General features: G+C 37.8%; 1 protein-coding gene across 1 annotated transcript in view; it reads right to left on the bottom strand.

The window, feature by feature from the left end:
- The window catches only part of LOC126458065 (vacuolar protein sorting-associated protein 11 homolog), a 177,810-nt gene that overhangs the window by 124,540 nt on the left and 33,384 nt on the right, over positions 1-19,886 (bottom strand). The window contains exon 4 of the mRNA XM_050094866.1: positions 1,334-1,532. Coding sequence (XP_049950823.1) covers positions 1,334-1,532 — 199 coding nt within the window. The remainder of the gene's footprint in view (positions 1-1,333; positions 1,533-19,886) is intronic.

Raw genomic sequence — 19,886 nt, 5'->3', positions numbered from 1 at the left:
CTAGTATAGAAGAAGCTGCACTGGTGAAGGCATTCTGCCAGTGGATTGCCATACAAATTAAGGCAAACACAAGAATCAACAAACAAATGTGGCTGAAAACTTTTTTACAATCTAACTGGCATACACAACATGGAACACTTCAGTACTCATAGTTCTATCGATAGAAATTTCCCACTAGAATGATTTCGAATGTACCAGCTGAGCAGCTGTCAAGTACAAGCAATAAACTAGTTTGTCAAATGTGACTGGCTGGATGCCGTGCACACTTGATCTGACACTTAGAATTTTTTAAAGTTATGACCTATCGATGCAAGTGATACTGAATATAATTAACATATAGGTGTTAAACTATGGCCTGTATAAACATGATAACATGACCTGAAAGTGACTATTGTTATTATAGACAGCTGAATAATTCTGTAGCTATAAATCAATGAGTAATAATAAATATAAAAGAGTACAGGCATTGTGTTTGCTGGTGTCCACACACAATAATTTGTTAGTACTCAGAAGCATGTGAGACAGTGGTGTAAATTGGCGAATTACAGCGAGTTGCCCAGAGAGAGTGATATTGGAGCAATTGTGTAGTCAGGATGATCTACGACAGTCCCAACACAAATTATTAAGCATATTGACAATGAACATGGAAAATGTGCTTGTAATGTTGTAATGTACTGTCAATCAGTCCGATGATGAAGTGCATATGAAAGAAGGAGGTATGTGCTATTACCACCAGACAGGAAAGTGGGTGACAGACCTAGAAGAGTTATCACTTGATCTGTTTAATCCCAATTGTCTTTCACAGCATGATCGAGGCTCACTGTTATCAGTTGAACTCTGTTACTACCTGTAACCACTTCGCATAAATTGTACTATAGTGTATCATACAATGTATATGATTCTGAATAGCAGATCGCTGTCCTGCTGTATAAAGCATTTCGTGACTATACTAAGTCCTGACATTAGTTAATAGTTTTAATTGTATTATTGCTTGCCTTATGTTCAAGAGATGAAACAACACAGACAGTTAATAATGAAAATATAACATTTCAGAATTAACACCAGATAAGACATAGTGCTACTTGAAATTTAATGATAAGGAAAACTCAAGATGATGACTGTGTTTTGGCAGAAAAAGTTACAGCTGGAGGAAAAGTAATAAAATAATAATAATAATAATAATAAAAACTTGCCAATTATTTATAGAATGTCTGTGGCAAAAGATAATAAACTAGAATAATCACACAATATTCTCTAACCATACTTAAATTTTCTCTAATCACATACTCATTGTTTCCTTATTATAAGAAAAAATATATCTCACAGTATTTACCTCTGTAAAGTATTACAGATCCATCATTGAAGCCAACAGCCATCAAATTCAAATTTTCATGAACGCACAGTGCAGTAACATTTTCTGGCTTGTTGTTTGGTATTGCACGAGAAATTCGCACACATGTTGGATGGCCCTGCTTGTCTGTTTTGTCCAAATTCCATACTTTGATCACTGGATTAATGCCAGGCTCATCACTCTGAAAAGTAATCAATCAGACACATAACAGAGTAATCTACTTCACCATGTTGCTGAGAAACACATTTGCACCTTTCATTTTTGACAATGTAAAATGTGATAATTACAGCTGACGTCAGACCATAATTGAGAACAAACCTGAGAAAAATTAGATGATAAATATTAAAACTTTTAACTGCTTAAATGAGGAATTATAACCTGAATGCTGCTGCAAAGAACTTTTGGAATATGACCTATTAATTATTAGCATATATCATATGCTAGTTATTAGCATACATTGTACCCCTGCTATTCAGTCACATGCACATTTCCACAATAATCTGGAACCTTGCTGAGTAGCTCGCAGACAGAAACCCTGCATAAAGATGTCATTATTTGTGCTTACTTCTACGAAGGTATAAGAGCTGATAACAAATTTGGCATTTTCCTGAAGGCCTCATTATCTACAACTAGCCTAATACTAAACTTTAGTGCATATACCATGATAACAGCATCTACTGCAACATGTACAGGTAATATTCTAAGCAGTTTTAATTATGCTGCTACAGAAAAGTTAATTTTAGATTGGTGAATATATGAACATTCAGTCATTTTTTCTCAGTGACAAATTATATAAAATCTAGACAGTGAAAATGGTCAAGACATTAAATCACGTGCTGGCCGGTGTGGCCGAGCGGTTCTAGGCGCTTCAGTCTGGAACTGCGCGACCGCTGCGGTCGCAGGTTCGAATCCTGCCTCGGGCATGGATGTGTGTGATGTCCTTAGGTTAGTTAGGTTTAAGTAGTTCTAACAAGGGAACCTCCCCATCACACCCCCCCTCAGATTTAGTTATAAGTTGTCACAGTGGATAGGCCTTGAAAAACTGAACACAGATCAATTGAGAAAACAGGAAGAAGTTGTGCGGAACTGTGAAAAAATAAGCAAAATATACAAACTGAGAAGTTCATGGGAAGATAGGTAACATCAAGGACGCTGACAACGTACGAACGCCGTGGTTTCGTGGTAATGTGAGCAGCTGTGGAACGAAAGGTCCTTGGTTCAAATCTTCCATCGAGTGAAAAGTTTGATCTTTTATTTTCAGTTTATGTGACAAACTCTTATGTTTTCATCACTTTTTTGGGAGTGATTATCACATCCATAAGAAAACCTAAATCGGGCAAGATAGAAGAATCTTTTTACCCATTCGACAAGTGTACAAGTTAGGTGGGTCGACAACATATTCCTGTCATGTGACGCACATGCCGTCACCAGTGTCGTATAGAATATATCAGATGTGTTTTCCTGTGGAGGAATCAGTTGACCTATGACCCTGCGATCAAATGTTTTCGGTTCCCATTGGAGAGGCACATCCATTCGTCTACTAATCGCACGGTATTGCGATGTGGTCGCAAAACACAGACACTAAACTTATTACAGTGAACAGAGACGTCAATGAACGAACGGACAGATAATAACTATGCAAAAATAAAGAAAGTAAAATTTTCACTCGAGGCAAGACTTGAACTAAGGACCTCTCGTTCTGCAGCTGCTCACGCTACCACGGGACCACGGCGCTCCTGAGCTCCCGCTCTCCATGATGTTATCTATGTGACCCATGGACTACTCAGTTTGTATATTTTGCTTATTTTTTCACAGTTCCACACAACTTCTTCCTGTTTTCTCAACTGATCTGTGTTCAGTTTATCAAGGCCTATCCACTGTGCCAACTTATAACTAAATCTGAGGGGGGTGCGATGGGGAGGTTCCCTTGTAAGTTCTAGGAAACTGATGACCTCAGATGTTAAGTCCCATAGTGCTCAGAGCCATTGGAGCCATTAAATCACCTAAACGTGAATATATTTGTCTCAAAACAGAATGAAACTTCCCCATTATTCAGCAATCAACATTCAGTAAGCACTAATTACAATGCTTTTGTATCAGGATTAATGAGATGTTTCCCTTTCATCAAAGTAGTTGACAAACTAAGTACAACAAACTTTTGTATAACTACAGGCATCAAGATCTCTAACATTCGAAAGAAAATTGCACATGGAAGTAAAGAACAACCATGACGCAGAGCTTCTCATGTATGTAAACAAATGCAGGAAAATATCTGACAGTGTTGTTAAACATGCAAATAAATGGTAAATGTAAATTCATTTACACAATGGCATAAACAAATCAAAATCTGTGTGGTGGATTGTCAACAGTGAAGTAGGTGGTGAGAAAAATTCCCATTTAAACCCTAAATTGGGAACTGAATGGCAAACTGTTACAAACTTCAGACAGATCTGTGAATAATTCAAGAGAAAATTATAATTTCAAATAAAACAGATGACTTATCTACTCATAACCTAAATTGTAACATGTTAATTTCAGTGATGTTTCCACTTTTTGTGTATAATTCAGTATCTTACTTCAATAATAATTGATTATATCCCGCCAATATCACACATGAATAGGCAACAGCCATAAGATCAGTTGCAGAGTAATGTGAATTATCTCCTCATTTTCAAAAATTCATATCTTTGTTCACAGTCACATATCAATGTTGAAATTTTTACAGTACATTGCTATCATATAGATGTACAAACTTTGCAAAAATCATATTTTTATATTCAGTCCCACCTGAGTAACTAACCCCAAACTTTGAAAAAATGAAAATTTTCAAATTTCAAAAATTCATAAAAATTTAAGGAAACATTTGTAAGTGTTCTTGCTCTATATGAGGCTAGTAGTGTATGATATCTAAGTATAGGAAAAAAATAGACACTCATAAATCACTCCTTGTTTGTTATTTTTGGGCCTAAAAAGTGAATTTCTGAAAATTTGGATACCAAACTTTGGAGGTAATTTTTGAATTTAGGGTATTTTGTGCAATAGACAATGTTGTAGAGGACACTTTTCTAAAAACAATCATGTCAATTACAATGTTGTAACTTAACCCAGTGCAGAGATATTCATATTTTTGCTAACTGAAACATCGCCGCGCGCTTACAAACGAAAATGGCCGCCATTCAGCAAAGGTAAAATGTAAAATTTTTTTAAAAACTGTTTTGAACTTCTCAATTATAGGATAACCACATATAAAAAAATTAAAATATTTAAAAATGGTCAAGCAACCAATTTAATTTTTATTGAACCACTTCATATGGATTGACCCACATAGTGCAACACAGATTAGTAGAACTTAAATTTATTCATGTACCAGTATCCCATCTTGAAAATTTTAAATATATGGGCTGAGATGAAGTTCCAACAAAAATAAATAAGGGCAGGTTGTCATAATATTGCACTCCAACACTGACAAATAATAAAATAATTATTTGATGAGAGTTGCTCTCCCAGCAGACAAATATGCAGAAGCTGGACCTCTCCACAAAAGGGCAGCTGGTGACATAGGAAATTTCTGCCCAGTAACAATATTATCAATTTTTTCTGAAATATTTCAGTAAACAATGTGTAATAAATTAGATGAGTATAACAACACTCATAACATTATTCTGAATAACACAGATTTAGAAAAAGGAGACGTACAGTACCATGCTGCTATCAACAATAGAATCACCAAAATAATCAAGTACCTTGAAATGTTCCTGCTTGCATACATTATGTGAATTATCTGTAAATTTCAGCTCACAAATTCCACTGTACTCTAATTCTATTAATATACTTGCAAGTGATAAGAAAAAGTTTGAGAGCAGAAAATTAACATATTAATATGAGGGTAAGTCAATTATTATCCACAATTTAGTTATATTTTTATTTATTTTGATAATACTGTCATTTTACATTGATGACACATGCTTTGTTTATTTGTTCTTACATCTTTGCAATTTTCAAGCTGCTAGGTTAGTTTCGTTATCACTGCCATGCTGTTAATCACGGGTGCTCCGCTGTCTATTTGCACCAAAGAAGAGCACCATTCAGTGATACATTTTTTGTGGTCAGAAGGCATATCAGGGGCCAAAATTCATTGAAGACTTTTGGTACAGTACGGGAACAGTGTTTTGCCACAACTGAGTGTCTACAAATGGATTGAAAAATTCCAAAATGGTCACACAAGTGTTACGCACGATGGAGGAGCTGGACGTCCGTTTACCACCACAAATGAAGAAACCATTAAGCGTTCACATGAAATGATTCTCTTAGACAAATGATTAAACAGTGACGAAGTGACACATCGTCTGCAAATTAGTCACGGTTCCGCCTACGAAATCATCCACAACAGACTTGGATTTCATAAACTTTGTGCAACATGGGTCCCAAAACAACTCACACAGTTACATAAACAAACACACTTGGACATCAGCAAAAAACATTTGGATCACTATGGTAAAGAAGGGGACAACTTCTTAGACAGGATCGTTACTGGTGATGAAACATGGATCCATCATTACAAGCCGGAGAGTAAACAGCAGAGTATGGAATGGAAACACCCAAATTCGCTGTGCAATAAAAAGTTCAAGACCCGACTGTCCGCAAAAAAACTGATACTTACGGTTTTTTGAGACACACAAGGTCCAGTACTGGAACATTTCGGGGAAAAGGGCACAACAATAAATGGTGTACATTACAGTGAGGTCCTTACTGCCAGGCTAAAGCCTGCAATTCGAAGCAAATGCCTAGGATTGCTGTCAAAAGGTGTTGCACAATAATGCCTGTCCGCATACTGCTGCCCACACTGCTGAAATGCTCCAGAAACTCAAATTTGAAGTACTGGATCATCCTCCACATAGTCCTGATCTTGCCCCATCAGACTATCATTTGTTTGGTCCACTCAAACAGACATTAAGGGGCTGTCAATTTGCCTTGGACGAAGCAGTGAAAGAAGCAGTGCATTCCTCGCTCACAGCTCAACCAAGAGCCTTCTTTTATGAGGGCATCACGAAGCTTGTACAGCGATGGACCAAGTGCATTGAAATGCAAGGGGACTATGTCAAAAAATGATGTTCTTGTAAGTTTCCCATTTGATTACAATAAAATTTTATAACTACTTTGTGGATAATAACTGACTTATCCTCATACTAAAATTAATTAATTAATACTAAAATTAATTAACATACTAATACTAAAATTGCCGAATTGCGAGTATCCTTGATTCTCGTTCACTGCAGATGACCTGAGATGTTTTTCTTGTAACATTCTGCAGTCTCACATGGTAGTGAGAATGTTGCCTTTTAAATAATCTTCTTACAACAAAATTTCACAACATTCTTCATTTATTTATAGGTCTTCCACTTTCAAAGAGGAGGAGATTAGTGTCTAACATCCTGTCAAAAACGAGGTCATTACAGGCAGAGCACAAGCTCTGATTAGGGAAGGATGGGGATGGAAATCTGATGTACCCTTTCAAAGGAAACATTCTGGCATTTACCTGAACCAATTTAGGGAACTCACGGAAAACCTAAATCTCAATGGCCAGATGTGGGTTCCATCCTTTCAACATCTGCAACTGAGAATCACTCCCTCATAACCACTAACAACCCACAAACTGTTTTGGCCTAACACTGACCCTTATTTAAAATCATGGCACTGCATCACATTTTGAGCATTATCACAACTGTTTCATGTTAAGCATAATGAAGAAAGATTAATACAGATAATTTAACATGTGACATCAGAGTCAACAGAAAATTAAAAGGTTTTCAATCAACTGCTTTATGAATTGCAAAGCTTTTTGTGACAATTACATAAAACAAATCCTTTTGACAATAAATTAGTTTGTTAATAGCATCACAGCACTTCTACCCTTACTAAAACCATATTGATTGTTCAGAATAATGTTATGAGTTTTCTTATAATTACCTAATTTTCATTAAAATTAAATTAAGTATTTCAACTCTGCACAATAATCATAACTAATGCCAAATCTTTATCATTCTATACATGAAACAAAGTTCCAAATTATACTGAAGTCTAGTAACATGAAAATTGTGTATCACACCCATGGTCTAGGGGTAGCATCTTTTATTAGTAATCAAAACGTCTTCAGTCCCGGGTTCAAAACCTGCCACCACTTAAATTCAATTAGATTACATCGTGGTCAAGGAGAGATTCTGAAATCAAATACTGGATTGTAAGGCAGGCCCAGGAGCAGACATAGACTCAGAGCACAATATAGTAGCACTGAAGAGTAGACTGAAGTAAGAGAATAGTCAGGAAGAATCAATATGCAAAGAAGCGGGTTGTGGAAGTACAACGGAATGACGAGATATGACTGTAGTTCTCTAAGACTATAGACACAGCAATAAGGAACAGCTCAGCGGGCAGTACCACTGAAGAGGTATGGACATTTCTAAAAAGGATAATCGCAGAAGTTGGAAAGAAAAACATGGGTACAGAGAAGGTAACTGTGAAGAAACCATGAGTAATAGAATAAATTCTTCAATTTATTGATCAAAGAAGGAAGTAAAAAAAGGTTAAGGGAAATTCAGGAATATAAGTTGCTGAGGAATGAAATAAATAGGAAGTGCAGGGAAGCTAAGAGGAAATGGCTGCATGAAAAATGTGAAGAATTTGAAAAAGATAGATACGACTGTGGGAAGGACTCAGCATATAGGAAAGTCAAAATGACCTTCAGTGAAATTAAAAGCAAGGGTGGTAACATTAAGAGTGCAATGGGAATTCCACTGTTAAATGCAGAGGAGAGAGTGTATAGATGGAAAGAGTACATTTAAGACCTATATGAGGGGGAAGATTTATCTGATGTGTGAGAAGAAGACACAGGGGTCAATTTAGAAGAGTTAGGGGATCCAGTATTAGAATTAAAATTTAAGTGAGCTTTGGAGGACTTAAGACCAAATAAGGCAGATGGGATATATAACATTCCCCTGGAATTTCTAAAATCTTTCGAGTAAGTGACAACAAAATGACTATGCAGAATGTATGAGACTGGTGACATACCATCGGACTTTTGGAAAAATATCATCCACACAATTTCGAAAACAACAAAAGCTGACAAGTGCAAGAATTATCGCACAACCAGCTTAACAGCTTATGCATCAAGTTGCTCATAAGAATAATATATAGAAGAATGGAAAAGAAAACTGAGGATGTGTTAGATGATGATCAGTTTGGCTTTAGAAAAGGTAAAGGCACCAGACAAGCAATTCTGACATTGTGGTTGATAATGGAAGCAAGACACATTCATAGGATTTGTAGACCTGAATAAAGCATTTGACAAAGTAAAATGGTGCAAGATGTTCGAAATTCTGAGAAAAGCAGAGGTAAGCTGTAGGGAGAGACGGGTAATATACAATATGAACAAGAGTTAAGAGGTAATAATAAGAGTGGATGAGCACGAATGAAGTGCTCGGATTACAAAGGGTGTACGACACGAATGTAGTCTTTCGCCACTACTGTTCAATCTGTACACCAAGGAAGTAATGATGGAAATAAAAGAAAGGTTCAGGAGTGGAATTAAAATTCAAGGTGAAAGGATATCAGTGACACGATTCACTGATGACATTGCTATCCTGAGTGAAAGTGAAGAAGAATTACATAATCTGCTGAATGGAATGAAATGTCTAATGAGTACAGAATATTGACTTAGAGTAAACAAAAGAAAGACAAAAGCAATGAGAAGTAGTAGAAATGAGAACAGTGAGAAACTTAACATCAGGATTGATGGCCAAAAAGTAGATGAAGTTAAGGAATTCTGCTACCTTGGCAGCCAAATACCAATGACGGACGGAGCAAGGAGGACATCAAAAGCAGACTAGCACTGGCAAAAAGGGCATTCCTGCCCAAGAGAAGTGTCTACTTGTATCAGGAAAAGACCTTAATTTGAGGAAGAAATTTCTGAGAATGTATGTTCAGAGCACAGCATTGCATGGTAGTGAGACATGGACTGTGGGAAAACTGGAACAGAAGAGAATCAAAGCATTTGAGATGTGGTGCTACATATAAATGTTGAAAATTAGGTGGACTGATAAGGTAAGGAATAAGGAGCTCATGTGCAGAATCGGACAGGAAAGGAATATGTGGAAAACACTGACAAGGAGAAGGGACAGGATGATAGGACAGAGATTCCAATATACCCAGCAAATAACTGAGGACATTGGTTGCAAGCGCTACTCTGAGATGAAGCGATTAGTGCAGGAGAGGAATTCATGGTAGGCTGTGTCAACCTAGACAGAAGACTGATGACTAAATAAATGAAAAATTGATTTCATCTTTTTACAGAAACCTGTTTAAGTACTTTCTACTGCAGATCAATTATAATTCCTAATGTTATTTCAAAATGATAAGTACAAGACATGAACCTTTAAAAAATGTTATTGTAACAAAATTATAAACTATTGTGATGTTTATTAATGAAATGTATCATATAGTACTACATGTGAATCTCAGTCTTTTACACTACAGTCTTGCTAAAAAGCTGTGTGAATCCGATACATTCTGTTTTTTATTTTATTTATTTATTTACATGTCAAGTTCCGTAGGACCAATTTGAGGAGCAAATCTCCAAGGTCATGGAACGTGTCAGTACATGAACTTACAACATAAAAGTAATAACAGATAAAAAAAAAGTTCATGAACCTGAAAGAAAATCAGTCCATAAGTTTAAGCAAACACTATCAGCAATACAATGAGAATCAGCTTAATTTTTCAAGGAACTCCTCGACAGAATAGAAGGAGTGACCCATGAGGAAACTCTTCAGTTTCAATTTGAAAGCGCGTGGATTACTACTAAGATTTTTGAATTCGAGTGCCAACTTATTGAAAATGGATGCAGCAGTATACTGCACACCTTTTTGCACAAGAGTTAAGGAAGTCCGATCCAAATGGAGGTTTGATTTCTGCCGAGTATTAACTGAGTGAAAGCTGCTTATTGTTGGAAATAAACTAATATTGGTAACAAGAAACGACAATAAGGAATACACATATTGAGAGCCAATGTCAAAATACCCAGACTCGTGAACACAGCTCGACAAGAGGTTCGTGAACTCACACCACTTATTGCCCAAATCGCACGTTTCTGAGCCTAAAATATCCTTCTAGAATGGGAAGAGTTACCCCAAAACATAATACCATATGACATAAGTGAATGAGAATAAGCAAAGTAGACTAATTTACGTGTCGAAGTATCACTCACTTTCGATACCGTTCAAATAGTGAAAATGGCAGTATTAAGTCTTTGAACAAGATCCTGAATGTGGGCTTTCCACGACAGCTTACTATCTATCTGAACACCTAGGAATTTGAACTGTTCAGTTTCACTAATCATATGCCCGTTCTGTGAGATTAAAACGTCAGGTTTTGTTGAATTATGTGTTAGAAACTGTAAAAACTGAGTCTTACTGTGATTTAACGTTAGTTTATTTTCTACAAGCCATGAACTGAGGTCATGTACTGCACTATTTGAAACCGAGTCAATGTTGCACACAACATCCTTCACTACCAAGCTGGTGTCATCAGAAAACAGAAATATTTTAGAGTTACCCATAATACTAGAGGGCATATCATTTATATAAATAAGGAACAGGAGCGGCCCCAACACTGATCCCTGGGGCACCCCCCCCCCCCTCCCCACTTGACAGTACCCCACTCAGATCCCACATCACAGCCGTTATCAACATTGTGAATAATGACCTTTTGCTGCCTGTTGCTAAAGTATTGCTAAAGTAAGAGGTGAACCAATTGTGAGCTACTCCCCTTACTCCGTAATGGTCCAACTTCTGGAACAATATTGTGAGATCAACACAGTCAAATGCCTTTGTTAAATCAAAAAATACGCCAAGCGTTCGAAACTTTTTGTTTAGCCCATCCAGTACCTCACAGAGAAAAGAGAATATAGCATTTTCAGTTGTGAAACGACTTCTAAAGCCAAACTGTACATTTGATAGCAAATCTTGTGACACAAAATGATGAATTAACCTTACATACACAGCCTTTTCGGTAACTTTTGCAAACACTGATGGCATAGAAATAGGCCTAAAATTATCTACATTATCCATTTCTCCCTTTTTATAAAGCGGCTTTACTACTGAGTACATTAATCGCTCAGGAAACTGACCATTCCTAAAGGAAAAATTACAAATGTGGCTAAATACAGGGCTAACATGTGCAGCACAGTACTTTAATATTCTACTAGACACTCCATCATAACCATGAGAGTCCTTAGTCTTCAGTGATTTAATTATTGACTCAATCTCCCTCTTGTCTGTATCACAGATGAATATTTCAGACACCAATCTCGGAAAGGCATTTGCTAAGAAATTTGTATGATTCCCTGTAGAAACTACATTTTTACTTAATTCACCAGCAATGCTCAGAAAATGGTTGTTAAATACTGTACATATATCTGATTTATCAGTAGCAGAAATATTATTACTGCGAACTGACTTTATATCATCAACCTTGTGCTGCTGACCAGACACTTCCTTCACAACTGACCATATGGTTTTAATTTTATCCTGTGAATTAGCTATTCTATTTGCATACCACATATTTTTTGCCGTGCTAATAACATTTTTAAGCATCTTACAATACTGTTTGTAATGGGCTACTGTAGCTTCATTGTGACTACTTCTAACATTTTGATATAATTCCCGCTTTGTTCTACATGATATCCTTATCCCACTAGCCAGCCAACCGGGCTGTCCATTACTGCTAGTACCCCGTTTAGAATGTTCTAATGGAAAGCAACTCTCAAAGAGCATGAGAAATGTGTTATGGAAAGCATTGTATTTATCATCTATATTATAGGCACTATAAACATCTTGCCGCTCTTGTTCCTTGACAAGTTTGCTGTTGGATTAACTTTCCTACGTAGTTTGTAATTAAATACGACATTGGTTTGAGCACAAAAACCTTTAAGTGTTAAAATTTGTGCATCATGGTCTGAAAAGCCATTCACCCTTTTACTAACAGAATGCCCATCTAGTAATGAAGAATGAATAAAAATATTGTCAATGACTGTGCTACTGTTCCCCTGCACCCTAGTTGGAAAAAACACAGTGTGCATCAGATCATATGAATTTAGGAGATCTACCAACATCCTCTTTCTTGCACAATCATGTACAAAATTAATATTGGAGTCACCAAAGATAACTACTTTCTGGTACTTCCTACAAAGTGAATCAAGAACCCCCTCTAGCTTAATCAAAAATGCTCTGAAGTCGGAGTTAGGGGACCTATAAACAACAGCAATTAGAAGTTTAGTTTCACTAAATTCAACTAATGCTGCACAACTTTCAAATATCTGTTCAGTGCAGTGTCGTGATACGTCTATGGACTCAAATGAAATACTGTTTTTTACGTACAGAGCCACTCCCCCACCCCGCAAGGAACTCCTTGAGAAACAGCCAGCTAATCTGTAGCCTGGAAAAAGGAAGGATCTGAATTATCAAATTATTTAAGTGGAGCTCTGATTTACCAATAATTTCAGAGTTAACATCTATTAGCAGTTCACTAACTTTATCTCTAATACCTCTTATATTTTAATGAAATATGCTAATTCCTTCTCTACTTGGAAACATTATATCCTCTGGAGGTGAGCCCTTAGTTAGAGGCACTTCCTTTATGCAGGTATACATATCAGCTGACTTCAGTCTAAAAAAGGTGCAGCTCTAACACAAACTACTACAGGAATTTTTCCATGAGTGATACCACTACCACCACCACCACCCACTACTCTGTCACCTATAAGCTTAGCCAGCCTCCCCTTCCCATACCTATTGAGGTGCAGGCCATGCCTAGTGAATCCCCATCTACTGATAGACCCAACTGGCACCATTGAGAGAGATGTGATCCATGCCCTCCGCCATCAGTGCCCTCCCCAGCCCCACATTAACGCGCCTAACAGCCGCATTAAGGTGAGGCCGATCATGACGCTGAAACAGTTGCATGAAATGCACATTAGTGCCACCAGTTTGAGTAGCTATCTCAACCAAGTCACCACTGACATCATATTCCCCGTCCCTATCGAGACTGTTCCCTGCTCCACCCACTATCACTACCTCATCCTCTTTCGTAAAATTCTTACATAACTCCCCTATGCTTTCAGTCACCTGAGCCAACCCTGCACTAGGCTTCACAATGCTGGTGACCTGGTACTCATTCCCCAACACTTCCTGCAACTGCTGGCCCACACCTCTACCGTGGGAACTACCTAGCAGCAGAACCTTCTTTCTGCTAGACTTTGCAACTAACCTAGGCCTCCTAATTGCTGAGGACTGCTGCAAGTTACCTACATCTATGGCTACACGAGGCTCCTCTCCACTCAACTCTGACAGTTGGTCGTATCTATTGCATGTATGCAAAGTAAAACTGTCTGAATACCTCCTCTTCCTAGCTACCTTCTTGCCAACTGCCAGTTCCCATTCCCCACCACCCTTCACCCTCCTCAACCTATCTAGTTCCTCCTTTGTGCATTGTAACTGCACTTGAAGGGCACAGATCTTACGCTCCTGCTCCTCTATTAACTCGTTTCTACTTCAGATTCTACATTCCCAGGAGAGGATCTCCCTAAAATGACCACTGGCTTCCCCACTGCATTCCCCCCAATGAAAATACTCTGAACAAATCCCCACACCATAATCCACTACCCACAAACCTACGACAGAGCCCACACTTTTCACTCATGGTAAAATTTTACAGTTACTGAAAAAAACTATAAGTCTACGTTACCAAAGTTCAGTTACACCAGTAGAACTATTTAAGAACTAACAATAACGGTCTCGAAATTCTCTGCCTACTAAGAAAGCAGCTACTTGTATTAATACTACTACAACACAGCCGATACCAATACTAGCAAAACTTCACAAAATTATTAGTTAAAACCAAAAAATTAAAACGACCACTGTAACACTAAGCGAAGTTAAAACACTAAATGAACGTTTTACTGAAATATTTCACTAGAAAGAATAATAAACATCAGTTGAAAACTAAAGCAAGAAATTTACTAAACGACTACAACACACTGAAAACTCTAAAAAACACAGCGAGCGAACGATTACAAAAGTTTATTAAGTTGTTATTTCGCCACAAATGGCATGCAACACCGCTGAAATCTATTAAATTTAATAACTGTATTACAGAGCACAAATAAGTTTGTCAGTACTTAGCTTATAACCGCTACAGCTGCACTGCACGCCGCAAAATCTGTGACCTCACTAAATCATTCAACATTGTAAAACATATGTTACTGCTTTGCAAAATGGTTGCTTATAGTTTTCATGAAAAATCTTTAAGCTGGTTCCGATCCTACCTCAAAAAAAAAAAAACAGTTTATTTACACACCAAAAACATGAGAGCACTTTCTAACTGGAAGGAGACACAAGTAGGTGTATCCCAGGAATCCGCACTAGACCTGTTACTGTTCCTGTATTACACAAATGACACACCATGTAGGATAACCTCAGAAACAAGTGTAGGTGCAAACAATTCAGGAGTAGTAGCTTGCTGTAAAAACAATGAATAACTAGCAAAGATTACCAAACAAACTTTTCAAGAATTTAAATCTGATTAAATAATATTGCTATTAGATAAAAAAAAAAAAAAAAAAACACAAACTGCATGTTTCAGGATCAAGCAGACTGCTATACAGAGTGTCCCATTTATGTTGACCACCCTAAATAACTGTTTGTCCAGACGCAAATTACAAAATTTTTCAAGCAAATGTTCTTTAGCCATCACAGGGACATCAGTCAGCATGATTGCCTTCATTGTAGCTTTGTTTTTTACAAAGATATGAACAGCGGCATGACATTTTTAAATGGCACCCTGTATTTTTTAATCGGTAATTAATTTCATCTCCTAAAGACTTATTCAAAAATGTATCACGGTGTACCATTCACTGAAACACAACGTTATTTATTACATAACACAACATTGACTTTGAGGCCGGGATCACAAACTCGTCCACTTGATGGAGTTGTCAGAAAACAAATGAAAACCAAGTAAAAAGACAACACAAAATTGACTTTGACTCTGCTGTACCATTTACCAGGAGTAGAACATTCAAAGGTGCTCAGAGTGTTGACCCTGGACACCGATACACTGGTGGACTCGTTGAATGAAAGAATTATTTACTGCTTCCAGTGTTGCCTGTGAAGAGAATTACAAGCAAGCACGATACGTTCCTGCATGTCCTCTGGAGTTGTTGGAATATTGCAATATACAACGTCTTTAATGCATACCCAAAGAAAAAAGTCCAGAGGATTTATATTAGGAGACCTACCAGGCCAAGTAACTGTTCCTCCTCGACCAATCCATCTGGCAGGATACCTTCGGTTCAGAACACGGCGTGCACATAAGGCATTATGTGCTGGACATCCACCGTGTTGACACCACATAAGCATTCTGGTTCTTAGCGGCACTTCATCCAGAAGAGGGGGAAAAATTTGTCTGAGGAAGTTGGCACATGCTGTGCCGATTAGACTACCATTGATGAAATAAGGACCAATAATTGTAGTACCAAGCATCCCACACCAAATGTTAACTCTACATTGACGTCGTTGTTCCACCTGTCTAAGCCATCGTGGCTTGTCGCTGGACCAATAATGCATGTTCTTTGTATTTACCTGTCCTTTGTTTGAGAGGGAACATTCATCAATAAATAGAACATTGGAGAAGAAGTTCAGGTTGGCGAGGATTTGCTGCAGTGCCCAGTGACAGAACTGTACACGATTCTGGAAATCATCACCATGCAATTCTTGATGAAGGTGTATATGGTAAGGATGGAACTGGGGATGTGTAAGAATACGATGTACAATGGTTTTATGAATGCCAATATCGTGTTCAAGCTGCTGTGTGCTCATATGTGAATTCATAACAACGGAAGCGAGAACAGTAACTTCGGCAGCTTCGTCTGTGCGAATGCTACGATGATTGCATTGTTGTGGGTTGAAAATTCCCATTTCCTGAAGCGTTTTGACGAGAAAACATATATCGGGAAGGTGGGTTCTTGTCAGGATATCGCTCTCTGTACAGTTCTGCTGCCTGCATAGCGTTTCGCTTACCTTCAACAACACAATAAAAGAAACGTTATGTCGATGCAGCTTGTAGGAAGGACAGCCTTTACTGTATGCATACTCTGCACAACAGTATTAAAAAGGACTAAACTACTGTACTAAATGTACCCGTACATAAGAAAACAGTATTGCAATTACTGTTCTGCTAACTTACATTCCCCACAAATGAGAAACATTTCTACCTTCTCTTCGTTGGTGTACATTCTACTCACACAACTCTTCAATTGATGATGGTTGACAGAATGACGGGTGTGCATTCTACTTATGTTTACATTTGTCCTCTGTCAACGTCAGCACGTGGATGTGTTCCATTACCCCGAGTACCTGCCTAAGTGCTGGGAGCGTCAATGTCAATGTCAATGTCGGAAAAAATATATCTAAAAACAAAGATGATGTTTGTGTTTGTTTGTGTGTCTATCGACCTGCCAGCACTTTCGTTTGGTAAGTCACATCATCTTTGTTTTTACATATATTTTTCCCATGTGGAATGTTTCCCTCTATTATATTCAATGTCAATGTTGTGTTATGTAATTAATAACATTGTGTTTCAGAGAATGGTACACTGTGATACATTTTTGAATAGGTCTTTAGGAGAGGAAATGAATTACTGAATAAAAAATACAGGGTGCCATTTTAAAAATTCATACCGCTTTGTAAAAAACAAAGCTGCAACAAAGGCAATCATGCTGATTGATGTCCCCCAAACGGCTAAAGAGAATTTTCTTGAAACATTTTGTAATTTGCATCTGGACAAACAGTTATTTAGGGTGGTCAAGATAAATGGGATACCCTGTATATTCCAGTTAAATTATGAGGGCAAAGAACAGATCGCTGCAGACTATGTTACATTTCTTGGAATTAGTACCAACAAAAACTTGTCACGGACTGATTACATGTAGTGCTTAGTGAAGCAATTAAACAGTTTTGTTTGTGCAATGAGTTCTAAATCATGTAATGACATAGCTGTCAAGAAAATTGTTTATCATGCATTTTACACCAGTTGTTACATATGGCATAAATTTTTGGGTGTTGAAAATCAGACTACCTCAGAGAGTTCAAACTGTAGGAAAAAAACATCACAACTATGATAGGAACAAATAATAGGTAATCATGCAAAACACCATTCAAAAGCCTTTACTTACAATGCCTTGTCTGTTTATAAGTGAAATGCTCCACTTTGTGTTAGAGAAGCTACAACTTTTCGAAGGAAATTCCTTTGCACAGGATTATGAAACAAGAGGACACTAAAAGCAGTACAGGAATTTTGATATTTGGGCAGCAAAATACCTGATCACTGATAAAGTAGAAAGGATATTAAATGCAGGTTGGCTATAACATGTTCCTGTTGTTCCCCTCTCCAATTGGTGGGTAACAATTGAGGAGAGTGGAGAGTTTCAAGTACCTAGGAAGCCGTATACAGGAAGATGGAAGAAATGACAGAGAAATAAACAAGCCGGGGAGAAAAGCAGAAGCATTTTTGAAGTGTGTAAGAAGCCTGACATGGAGCAAGGATGTACCCCAAATCAGTAAAAAGGTTATATACCGGTCATACTATGTCCCGATCCTGACGTATGCATCAGAAACCTGGCTTCTGAAACGAAGTGAGAAAAGCAAAGTACAAGTTAGTGCGATGAAATTCTTGAGAAACAGTACTGGAGTGACAAAGACAGACAAGTTAAGATACAAGAGGATCAGAGAGTTAACGAAGGTGAAGCCATTACAGGAGGAGATAGAGAAATCAAGGCTGAGATGGTATGGACATGTTAAGAGAATGGAGGAGAAGAGGATACCTGGGAGGATACAAATGATGAAACTGGAAGGAAAGAGACCAAGAGGAAGACTGAGAGACAGATGACTGAAAGGAGTAGAGGAATGCGTCCAGAAAAAAGGAAAAGACTGGACCAAGCTGAAGACGGAGAGATGGTGCCACGACAGAAGACGATGGAGAGGCCGAGGTTCCATACAGACGCGGCCAGAGGTGCAAAACTGTCCAAGATGAAGATGACTATAACATGAAAATCATTTCTTTAAAAGACAAATTTGATAACATCTAATGCAAATTTAAGTGTCAGGAATAATTTTCTAAAGTACATGTCTGGAAGGGAAATGTGGATAATAAGCAGTTCTGAAAAGAAGAGAACAGAATCTTTTGAAGTATGGTACTACAGAAGAATGCTGAAAATTAATTGAGTAGATCAAATAACTAATGAGGAGGTACAGAACTAAATGGGGGAAAAAAGAAATTTGTCCCATAGCTTGCCTAGAAGAAGGGATCAGTTGATAGGACTTATCCAGAGGCATCAAGGGATCATTAATTTGGCACTGGAAGGAAGTGTGTGTGGGGGGGAGGCAGGTGGGGTGGGAGGGGGGGTGTAAATTGTGTAGAGGGAAATCAAGGTTTAAATACAGTAAGCAGGAATATGGGTTTCAGTAGTTATTCAGAAATGAAGGGTCTTGCAAAGGATAGAGTTGTGTGTAGAACTGCATCAAACCAGTCTTTGGTCTGAAGAACACAACAACAAATGTGGAGCAAGGCGCAGATCAAGCTTCATGTAGCCTTGTCATGGACTTAGCTTGTCTGAAAATACCCTGTATTATGTGGTTTTAAAGCTTAGCAATAACATACTGAGTTCCAGGACTACAAGCTAGAAACTACAGAAGCAAACACTGAAATGTACACAATAAGCAAAACCTTATTACAGTGTGGAAGATTTTATGAACACGGTAGGAAAGTAATAGTTGCTTAATTTTCTCTCTCTCTCTCTCTCTCTCTCTCTCTCTCTCTCTCTGGGGCCTGTTCTCTTTTAATTGAAGTGTGTGTGTGTGTGTGTGTGTGTGTGTGTGTGTGTGTGTGTTAAAATAATACTTACGAGAAAGAAAATGTGAAACACTAAAAACTTTAAAAAGTGCGACTATGCTGCAAACATTACACAAAACTTATTAACAAATCTATACCTGTACACATGACATAGGTGGCATGCATACTTTAGGTGCAGAGGAAGGTTGCTTCAATTTGACTGTTGTTTATAATGTGGGATTTTCATCACAGGACTGCACTAACTAGTTTGTAAAGAATGTAGCTTAACATCTAGACAGCTAGTTCTGTCTGTCTGTTGTTGTTGTTGTGGTCTTCAGTCCTGAGACTGGTTTGATGTAGCTCTCCATGCTACTCTATCCTGCGCAAACTGCTTCATCTCCCAGTACGTACTGCAGCCTACATCCTTCTGAATCTGCTTAGTGTATTCAACCCTTGTTCTCCCTCTATGATTTTTACCCTCCACGCTGCCCCCCAATGCTAAATTGGTGATCCCTTGATGCCTCAGAACATGTCCTACCAACCGATCCCTTCTTCTAGTCAACTTGTGCCACAAACCCCTCTTCTCCCCAATTCTATT

This window comes from Schistocerca serialis, chromosome 2 (genome assembly GCF_023864345.2).
Source record: "Schistocerca serialis cubense isolate TAMUIC-IGC-003099 chromosome 2, iqSchSeri2.2, whole genome shotgun sequence".
NCBI classification, from domain to species: domain Eukaryota; kingdom Metazoa; phylum Arthropoda; class Insecta; order Orthoptera; family Acrididae; genus Schistocerca; species Schistocerca serialis.
This window is presented reverse-complemented; position numbering and strand designations above follow the sequence as displayed.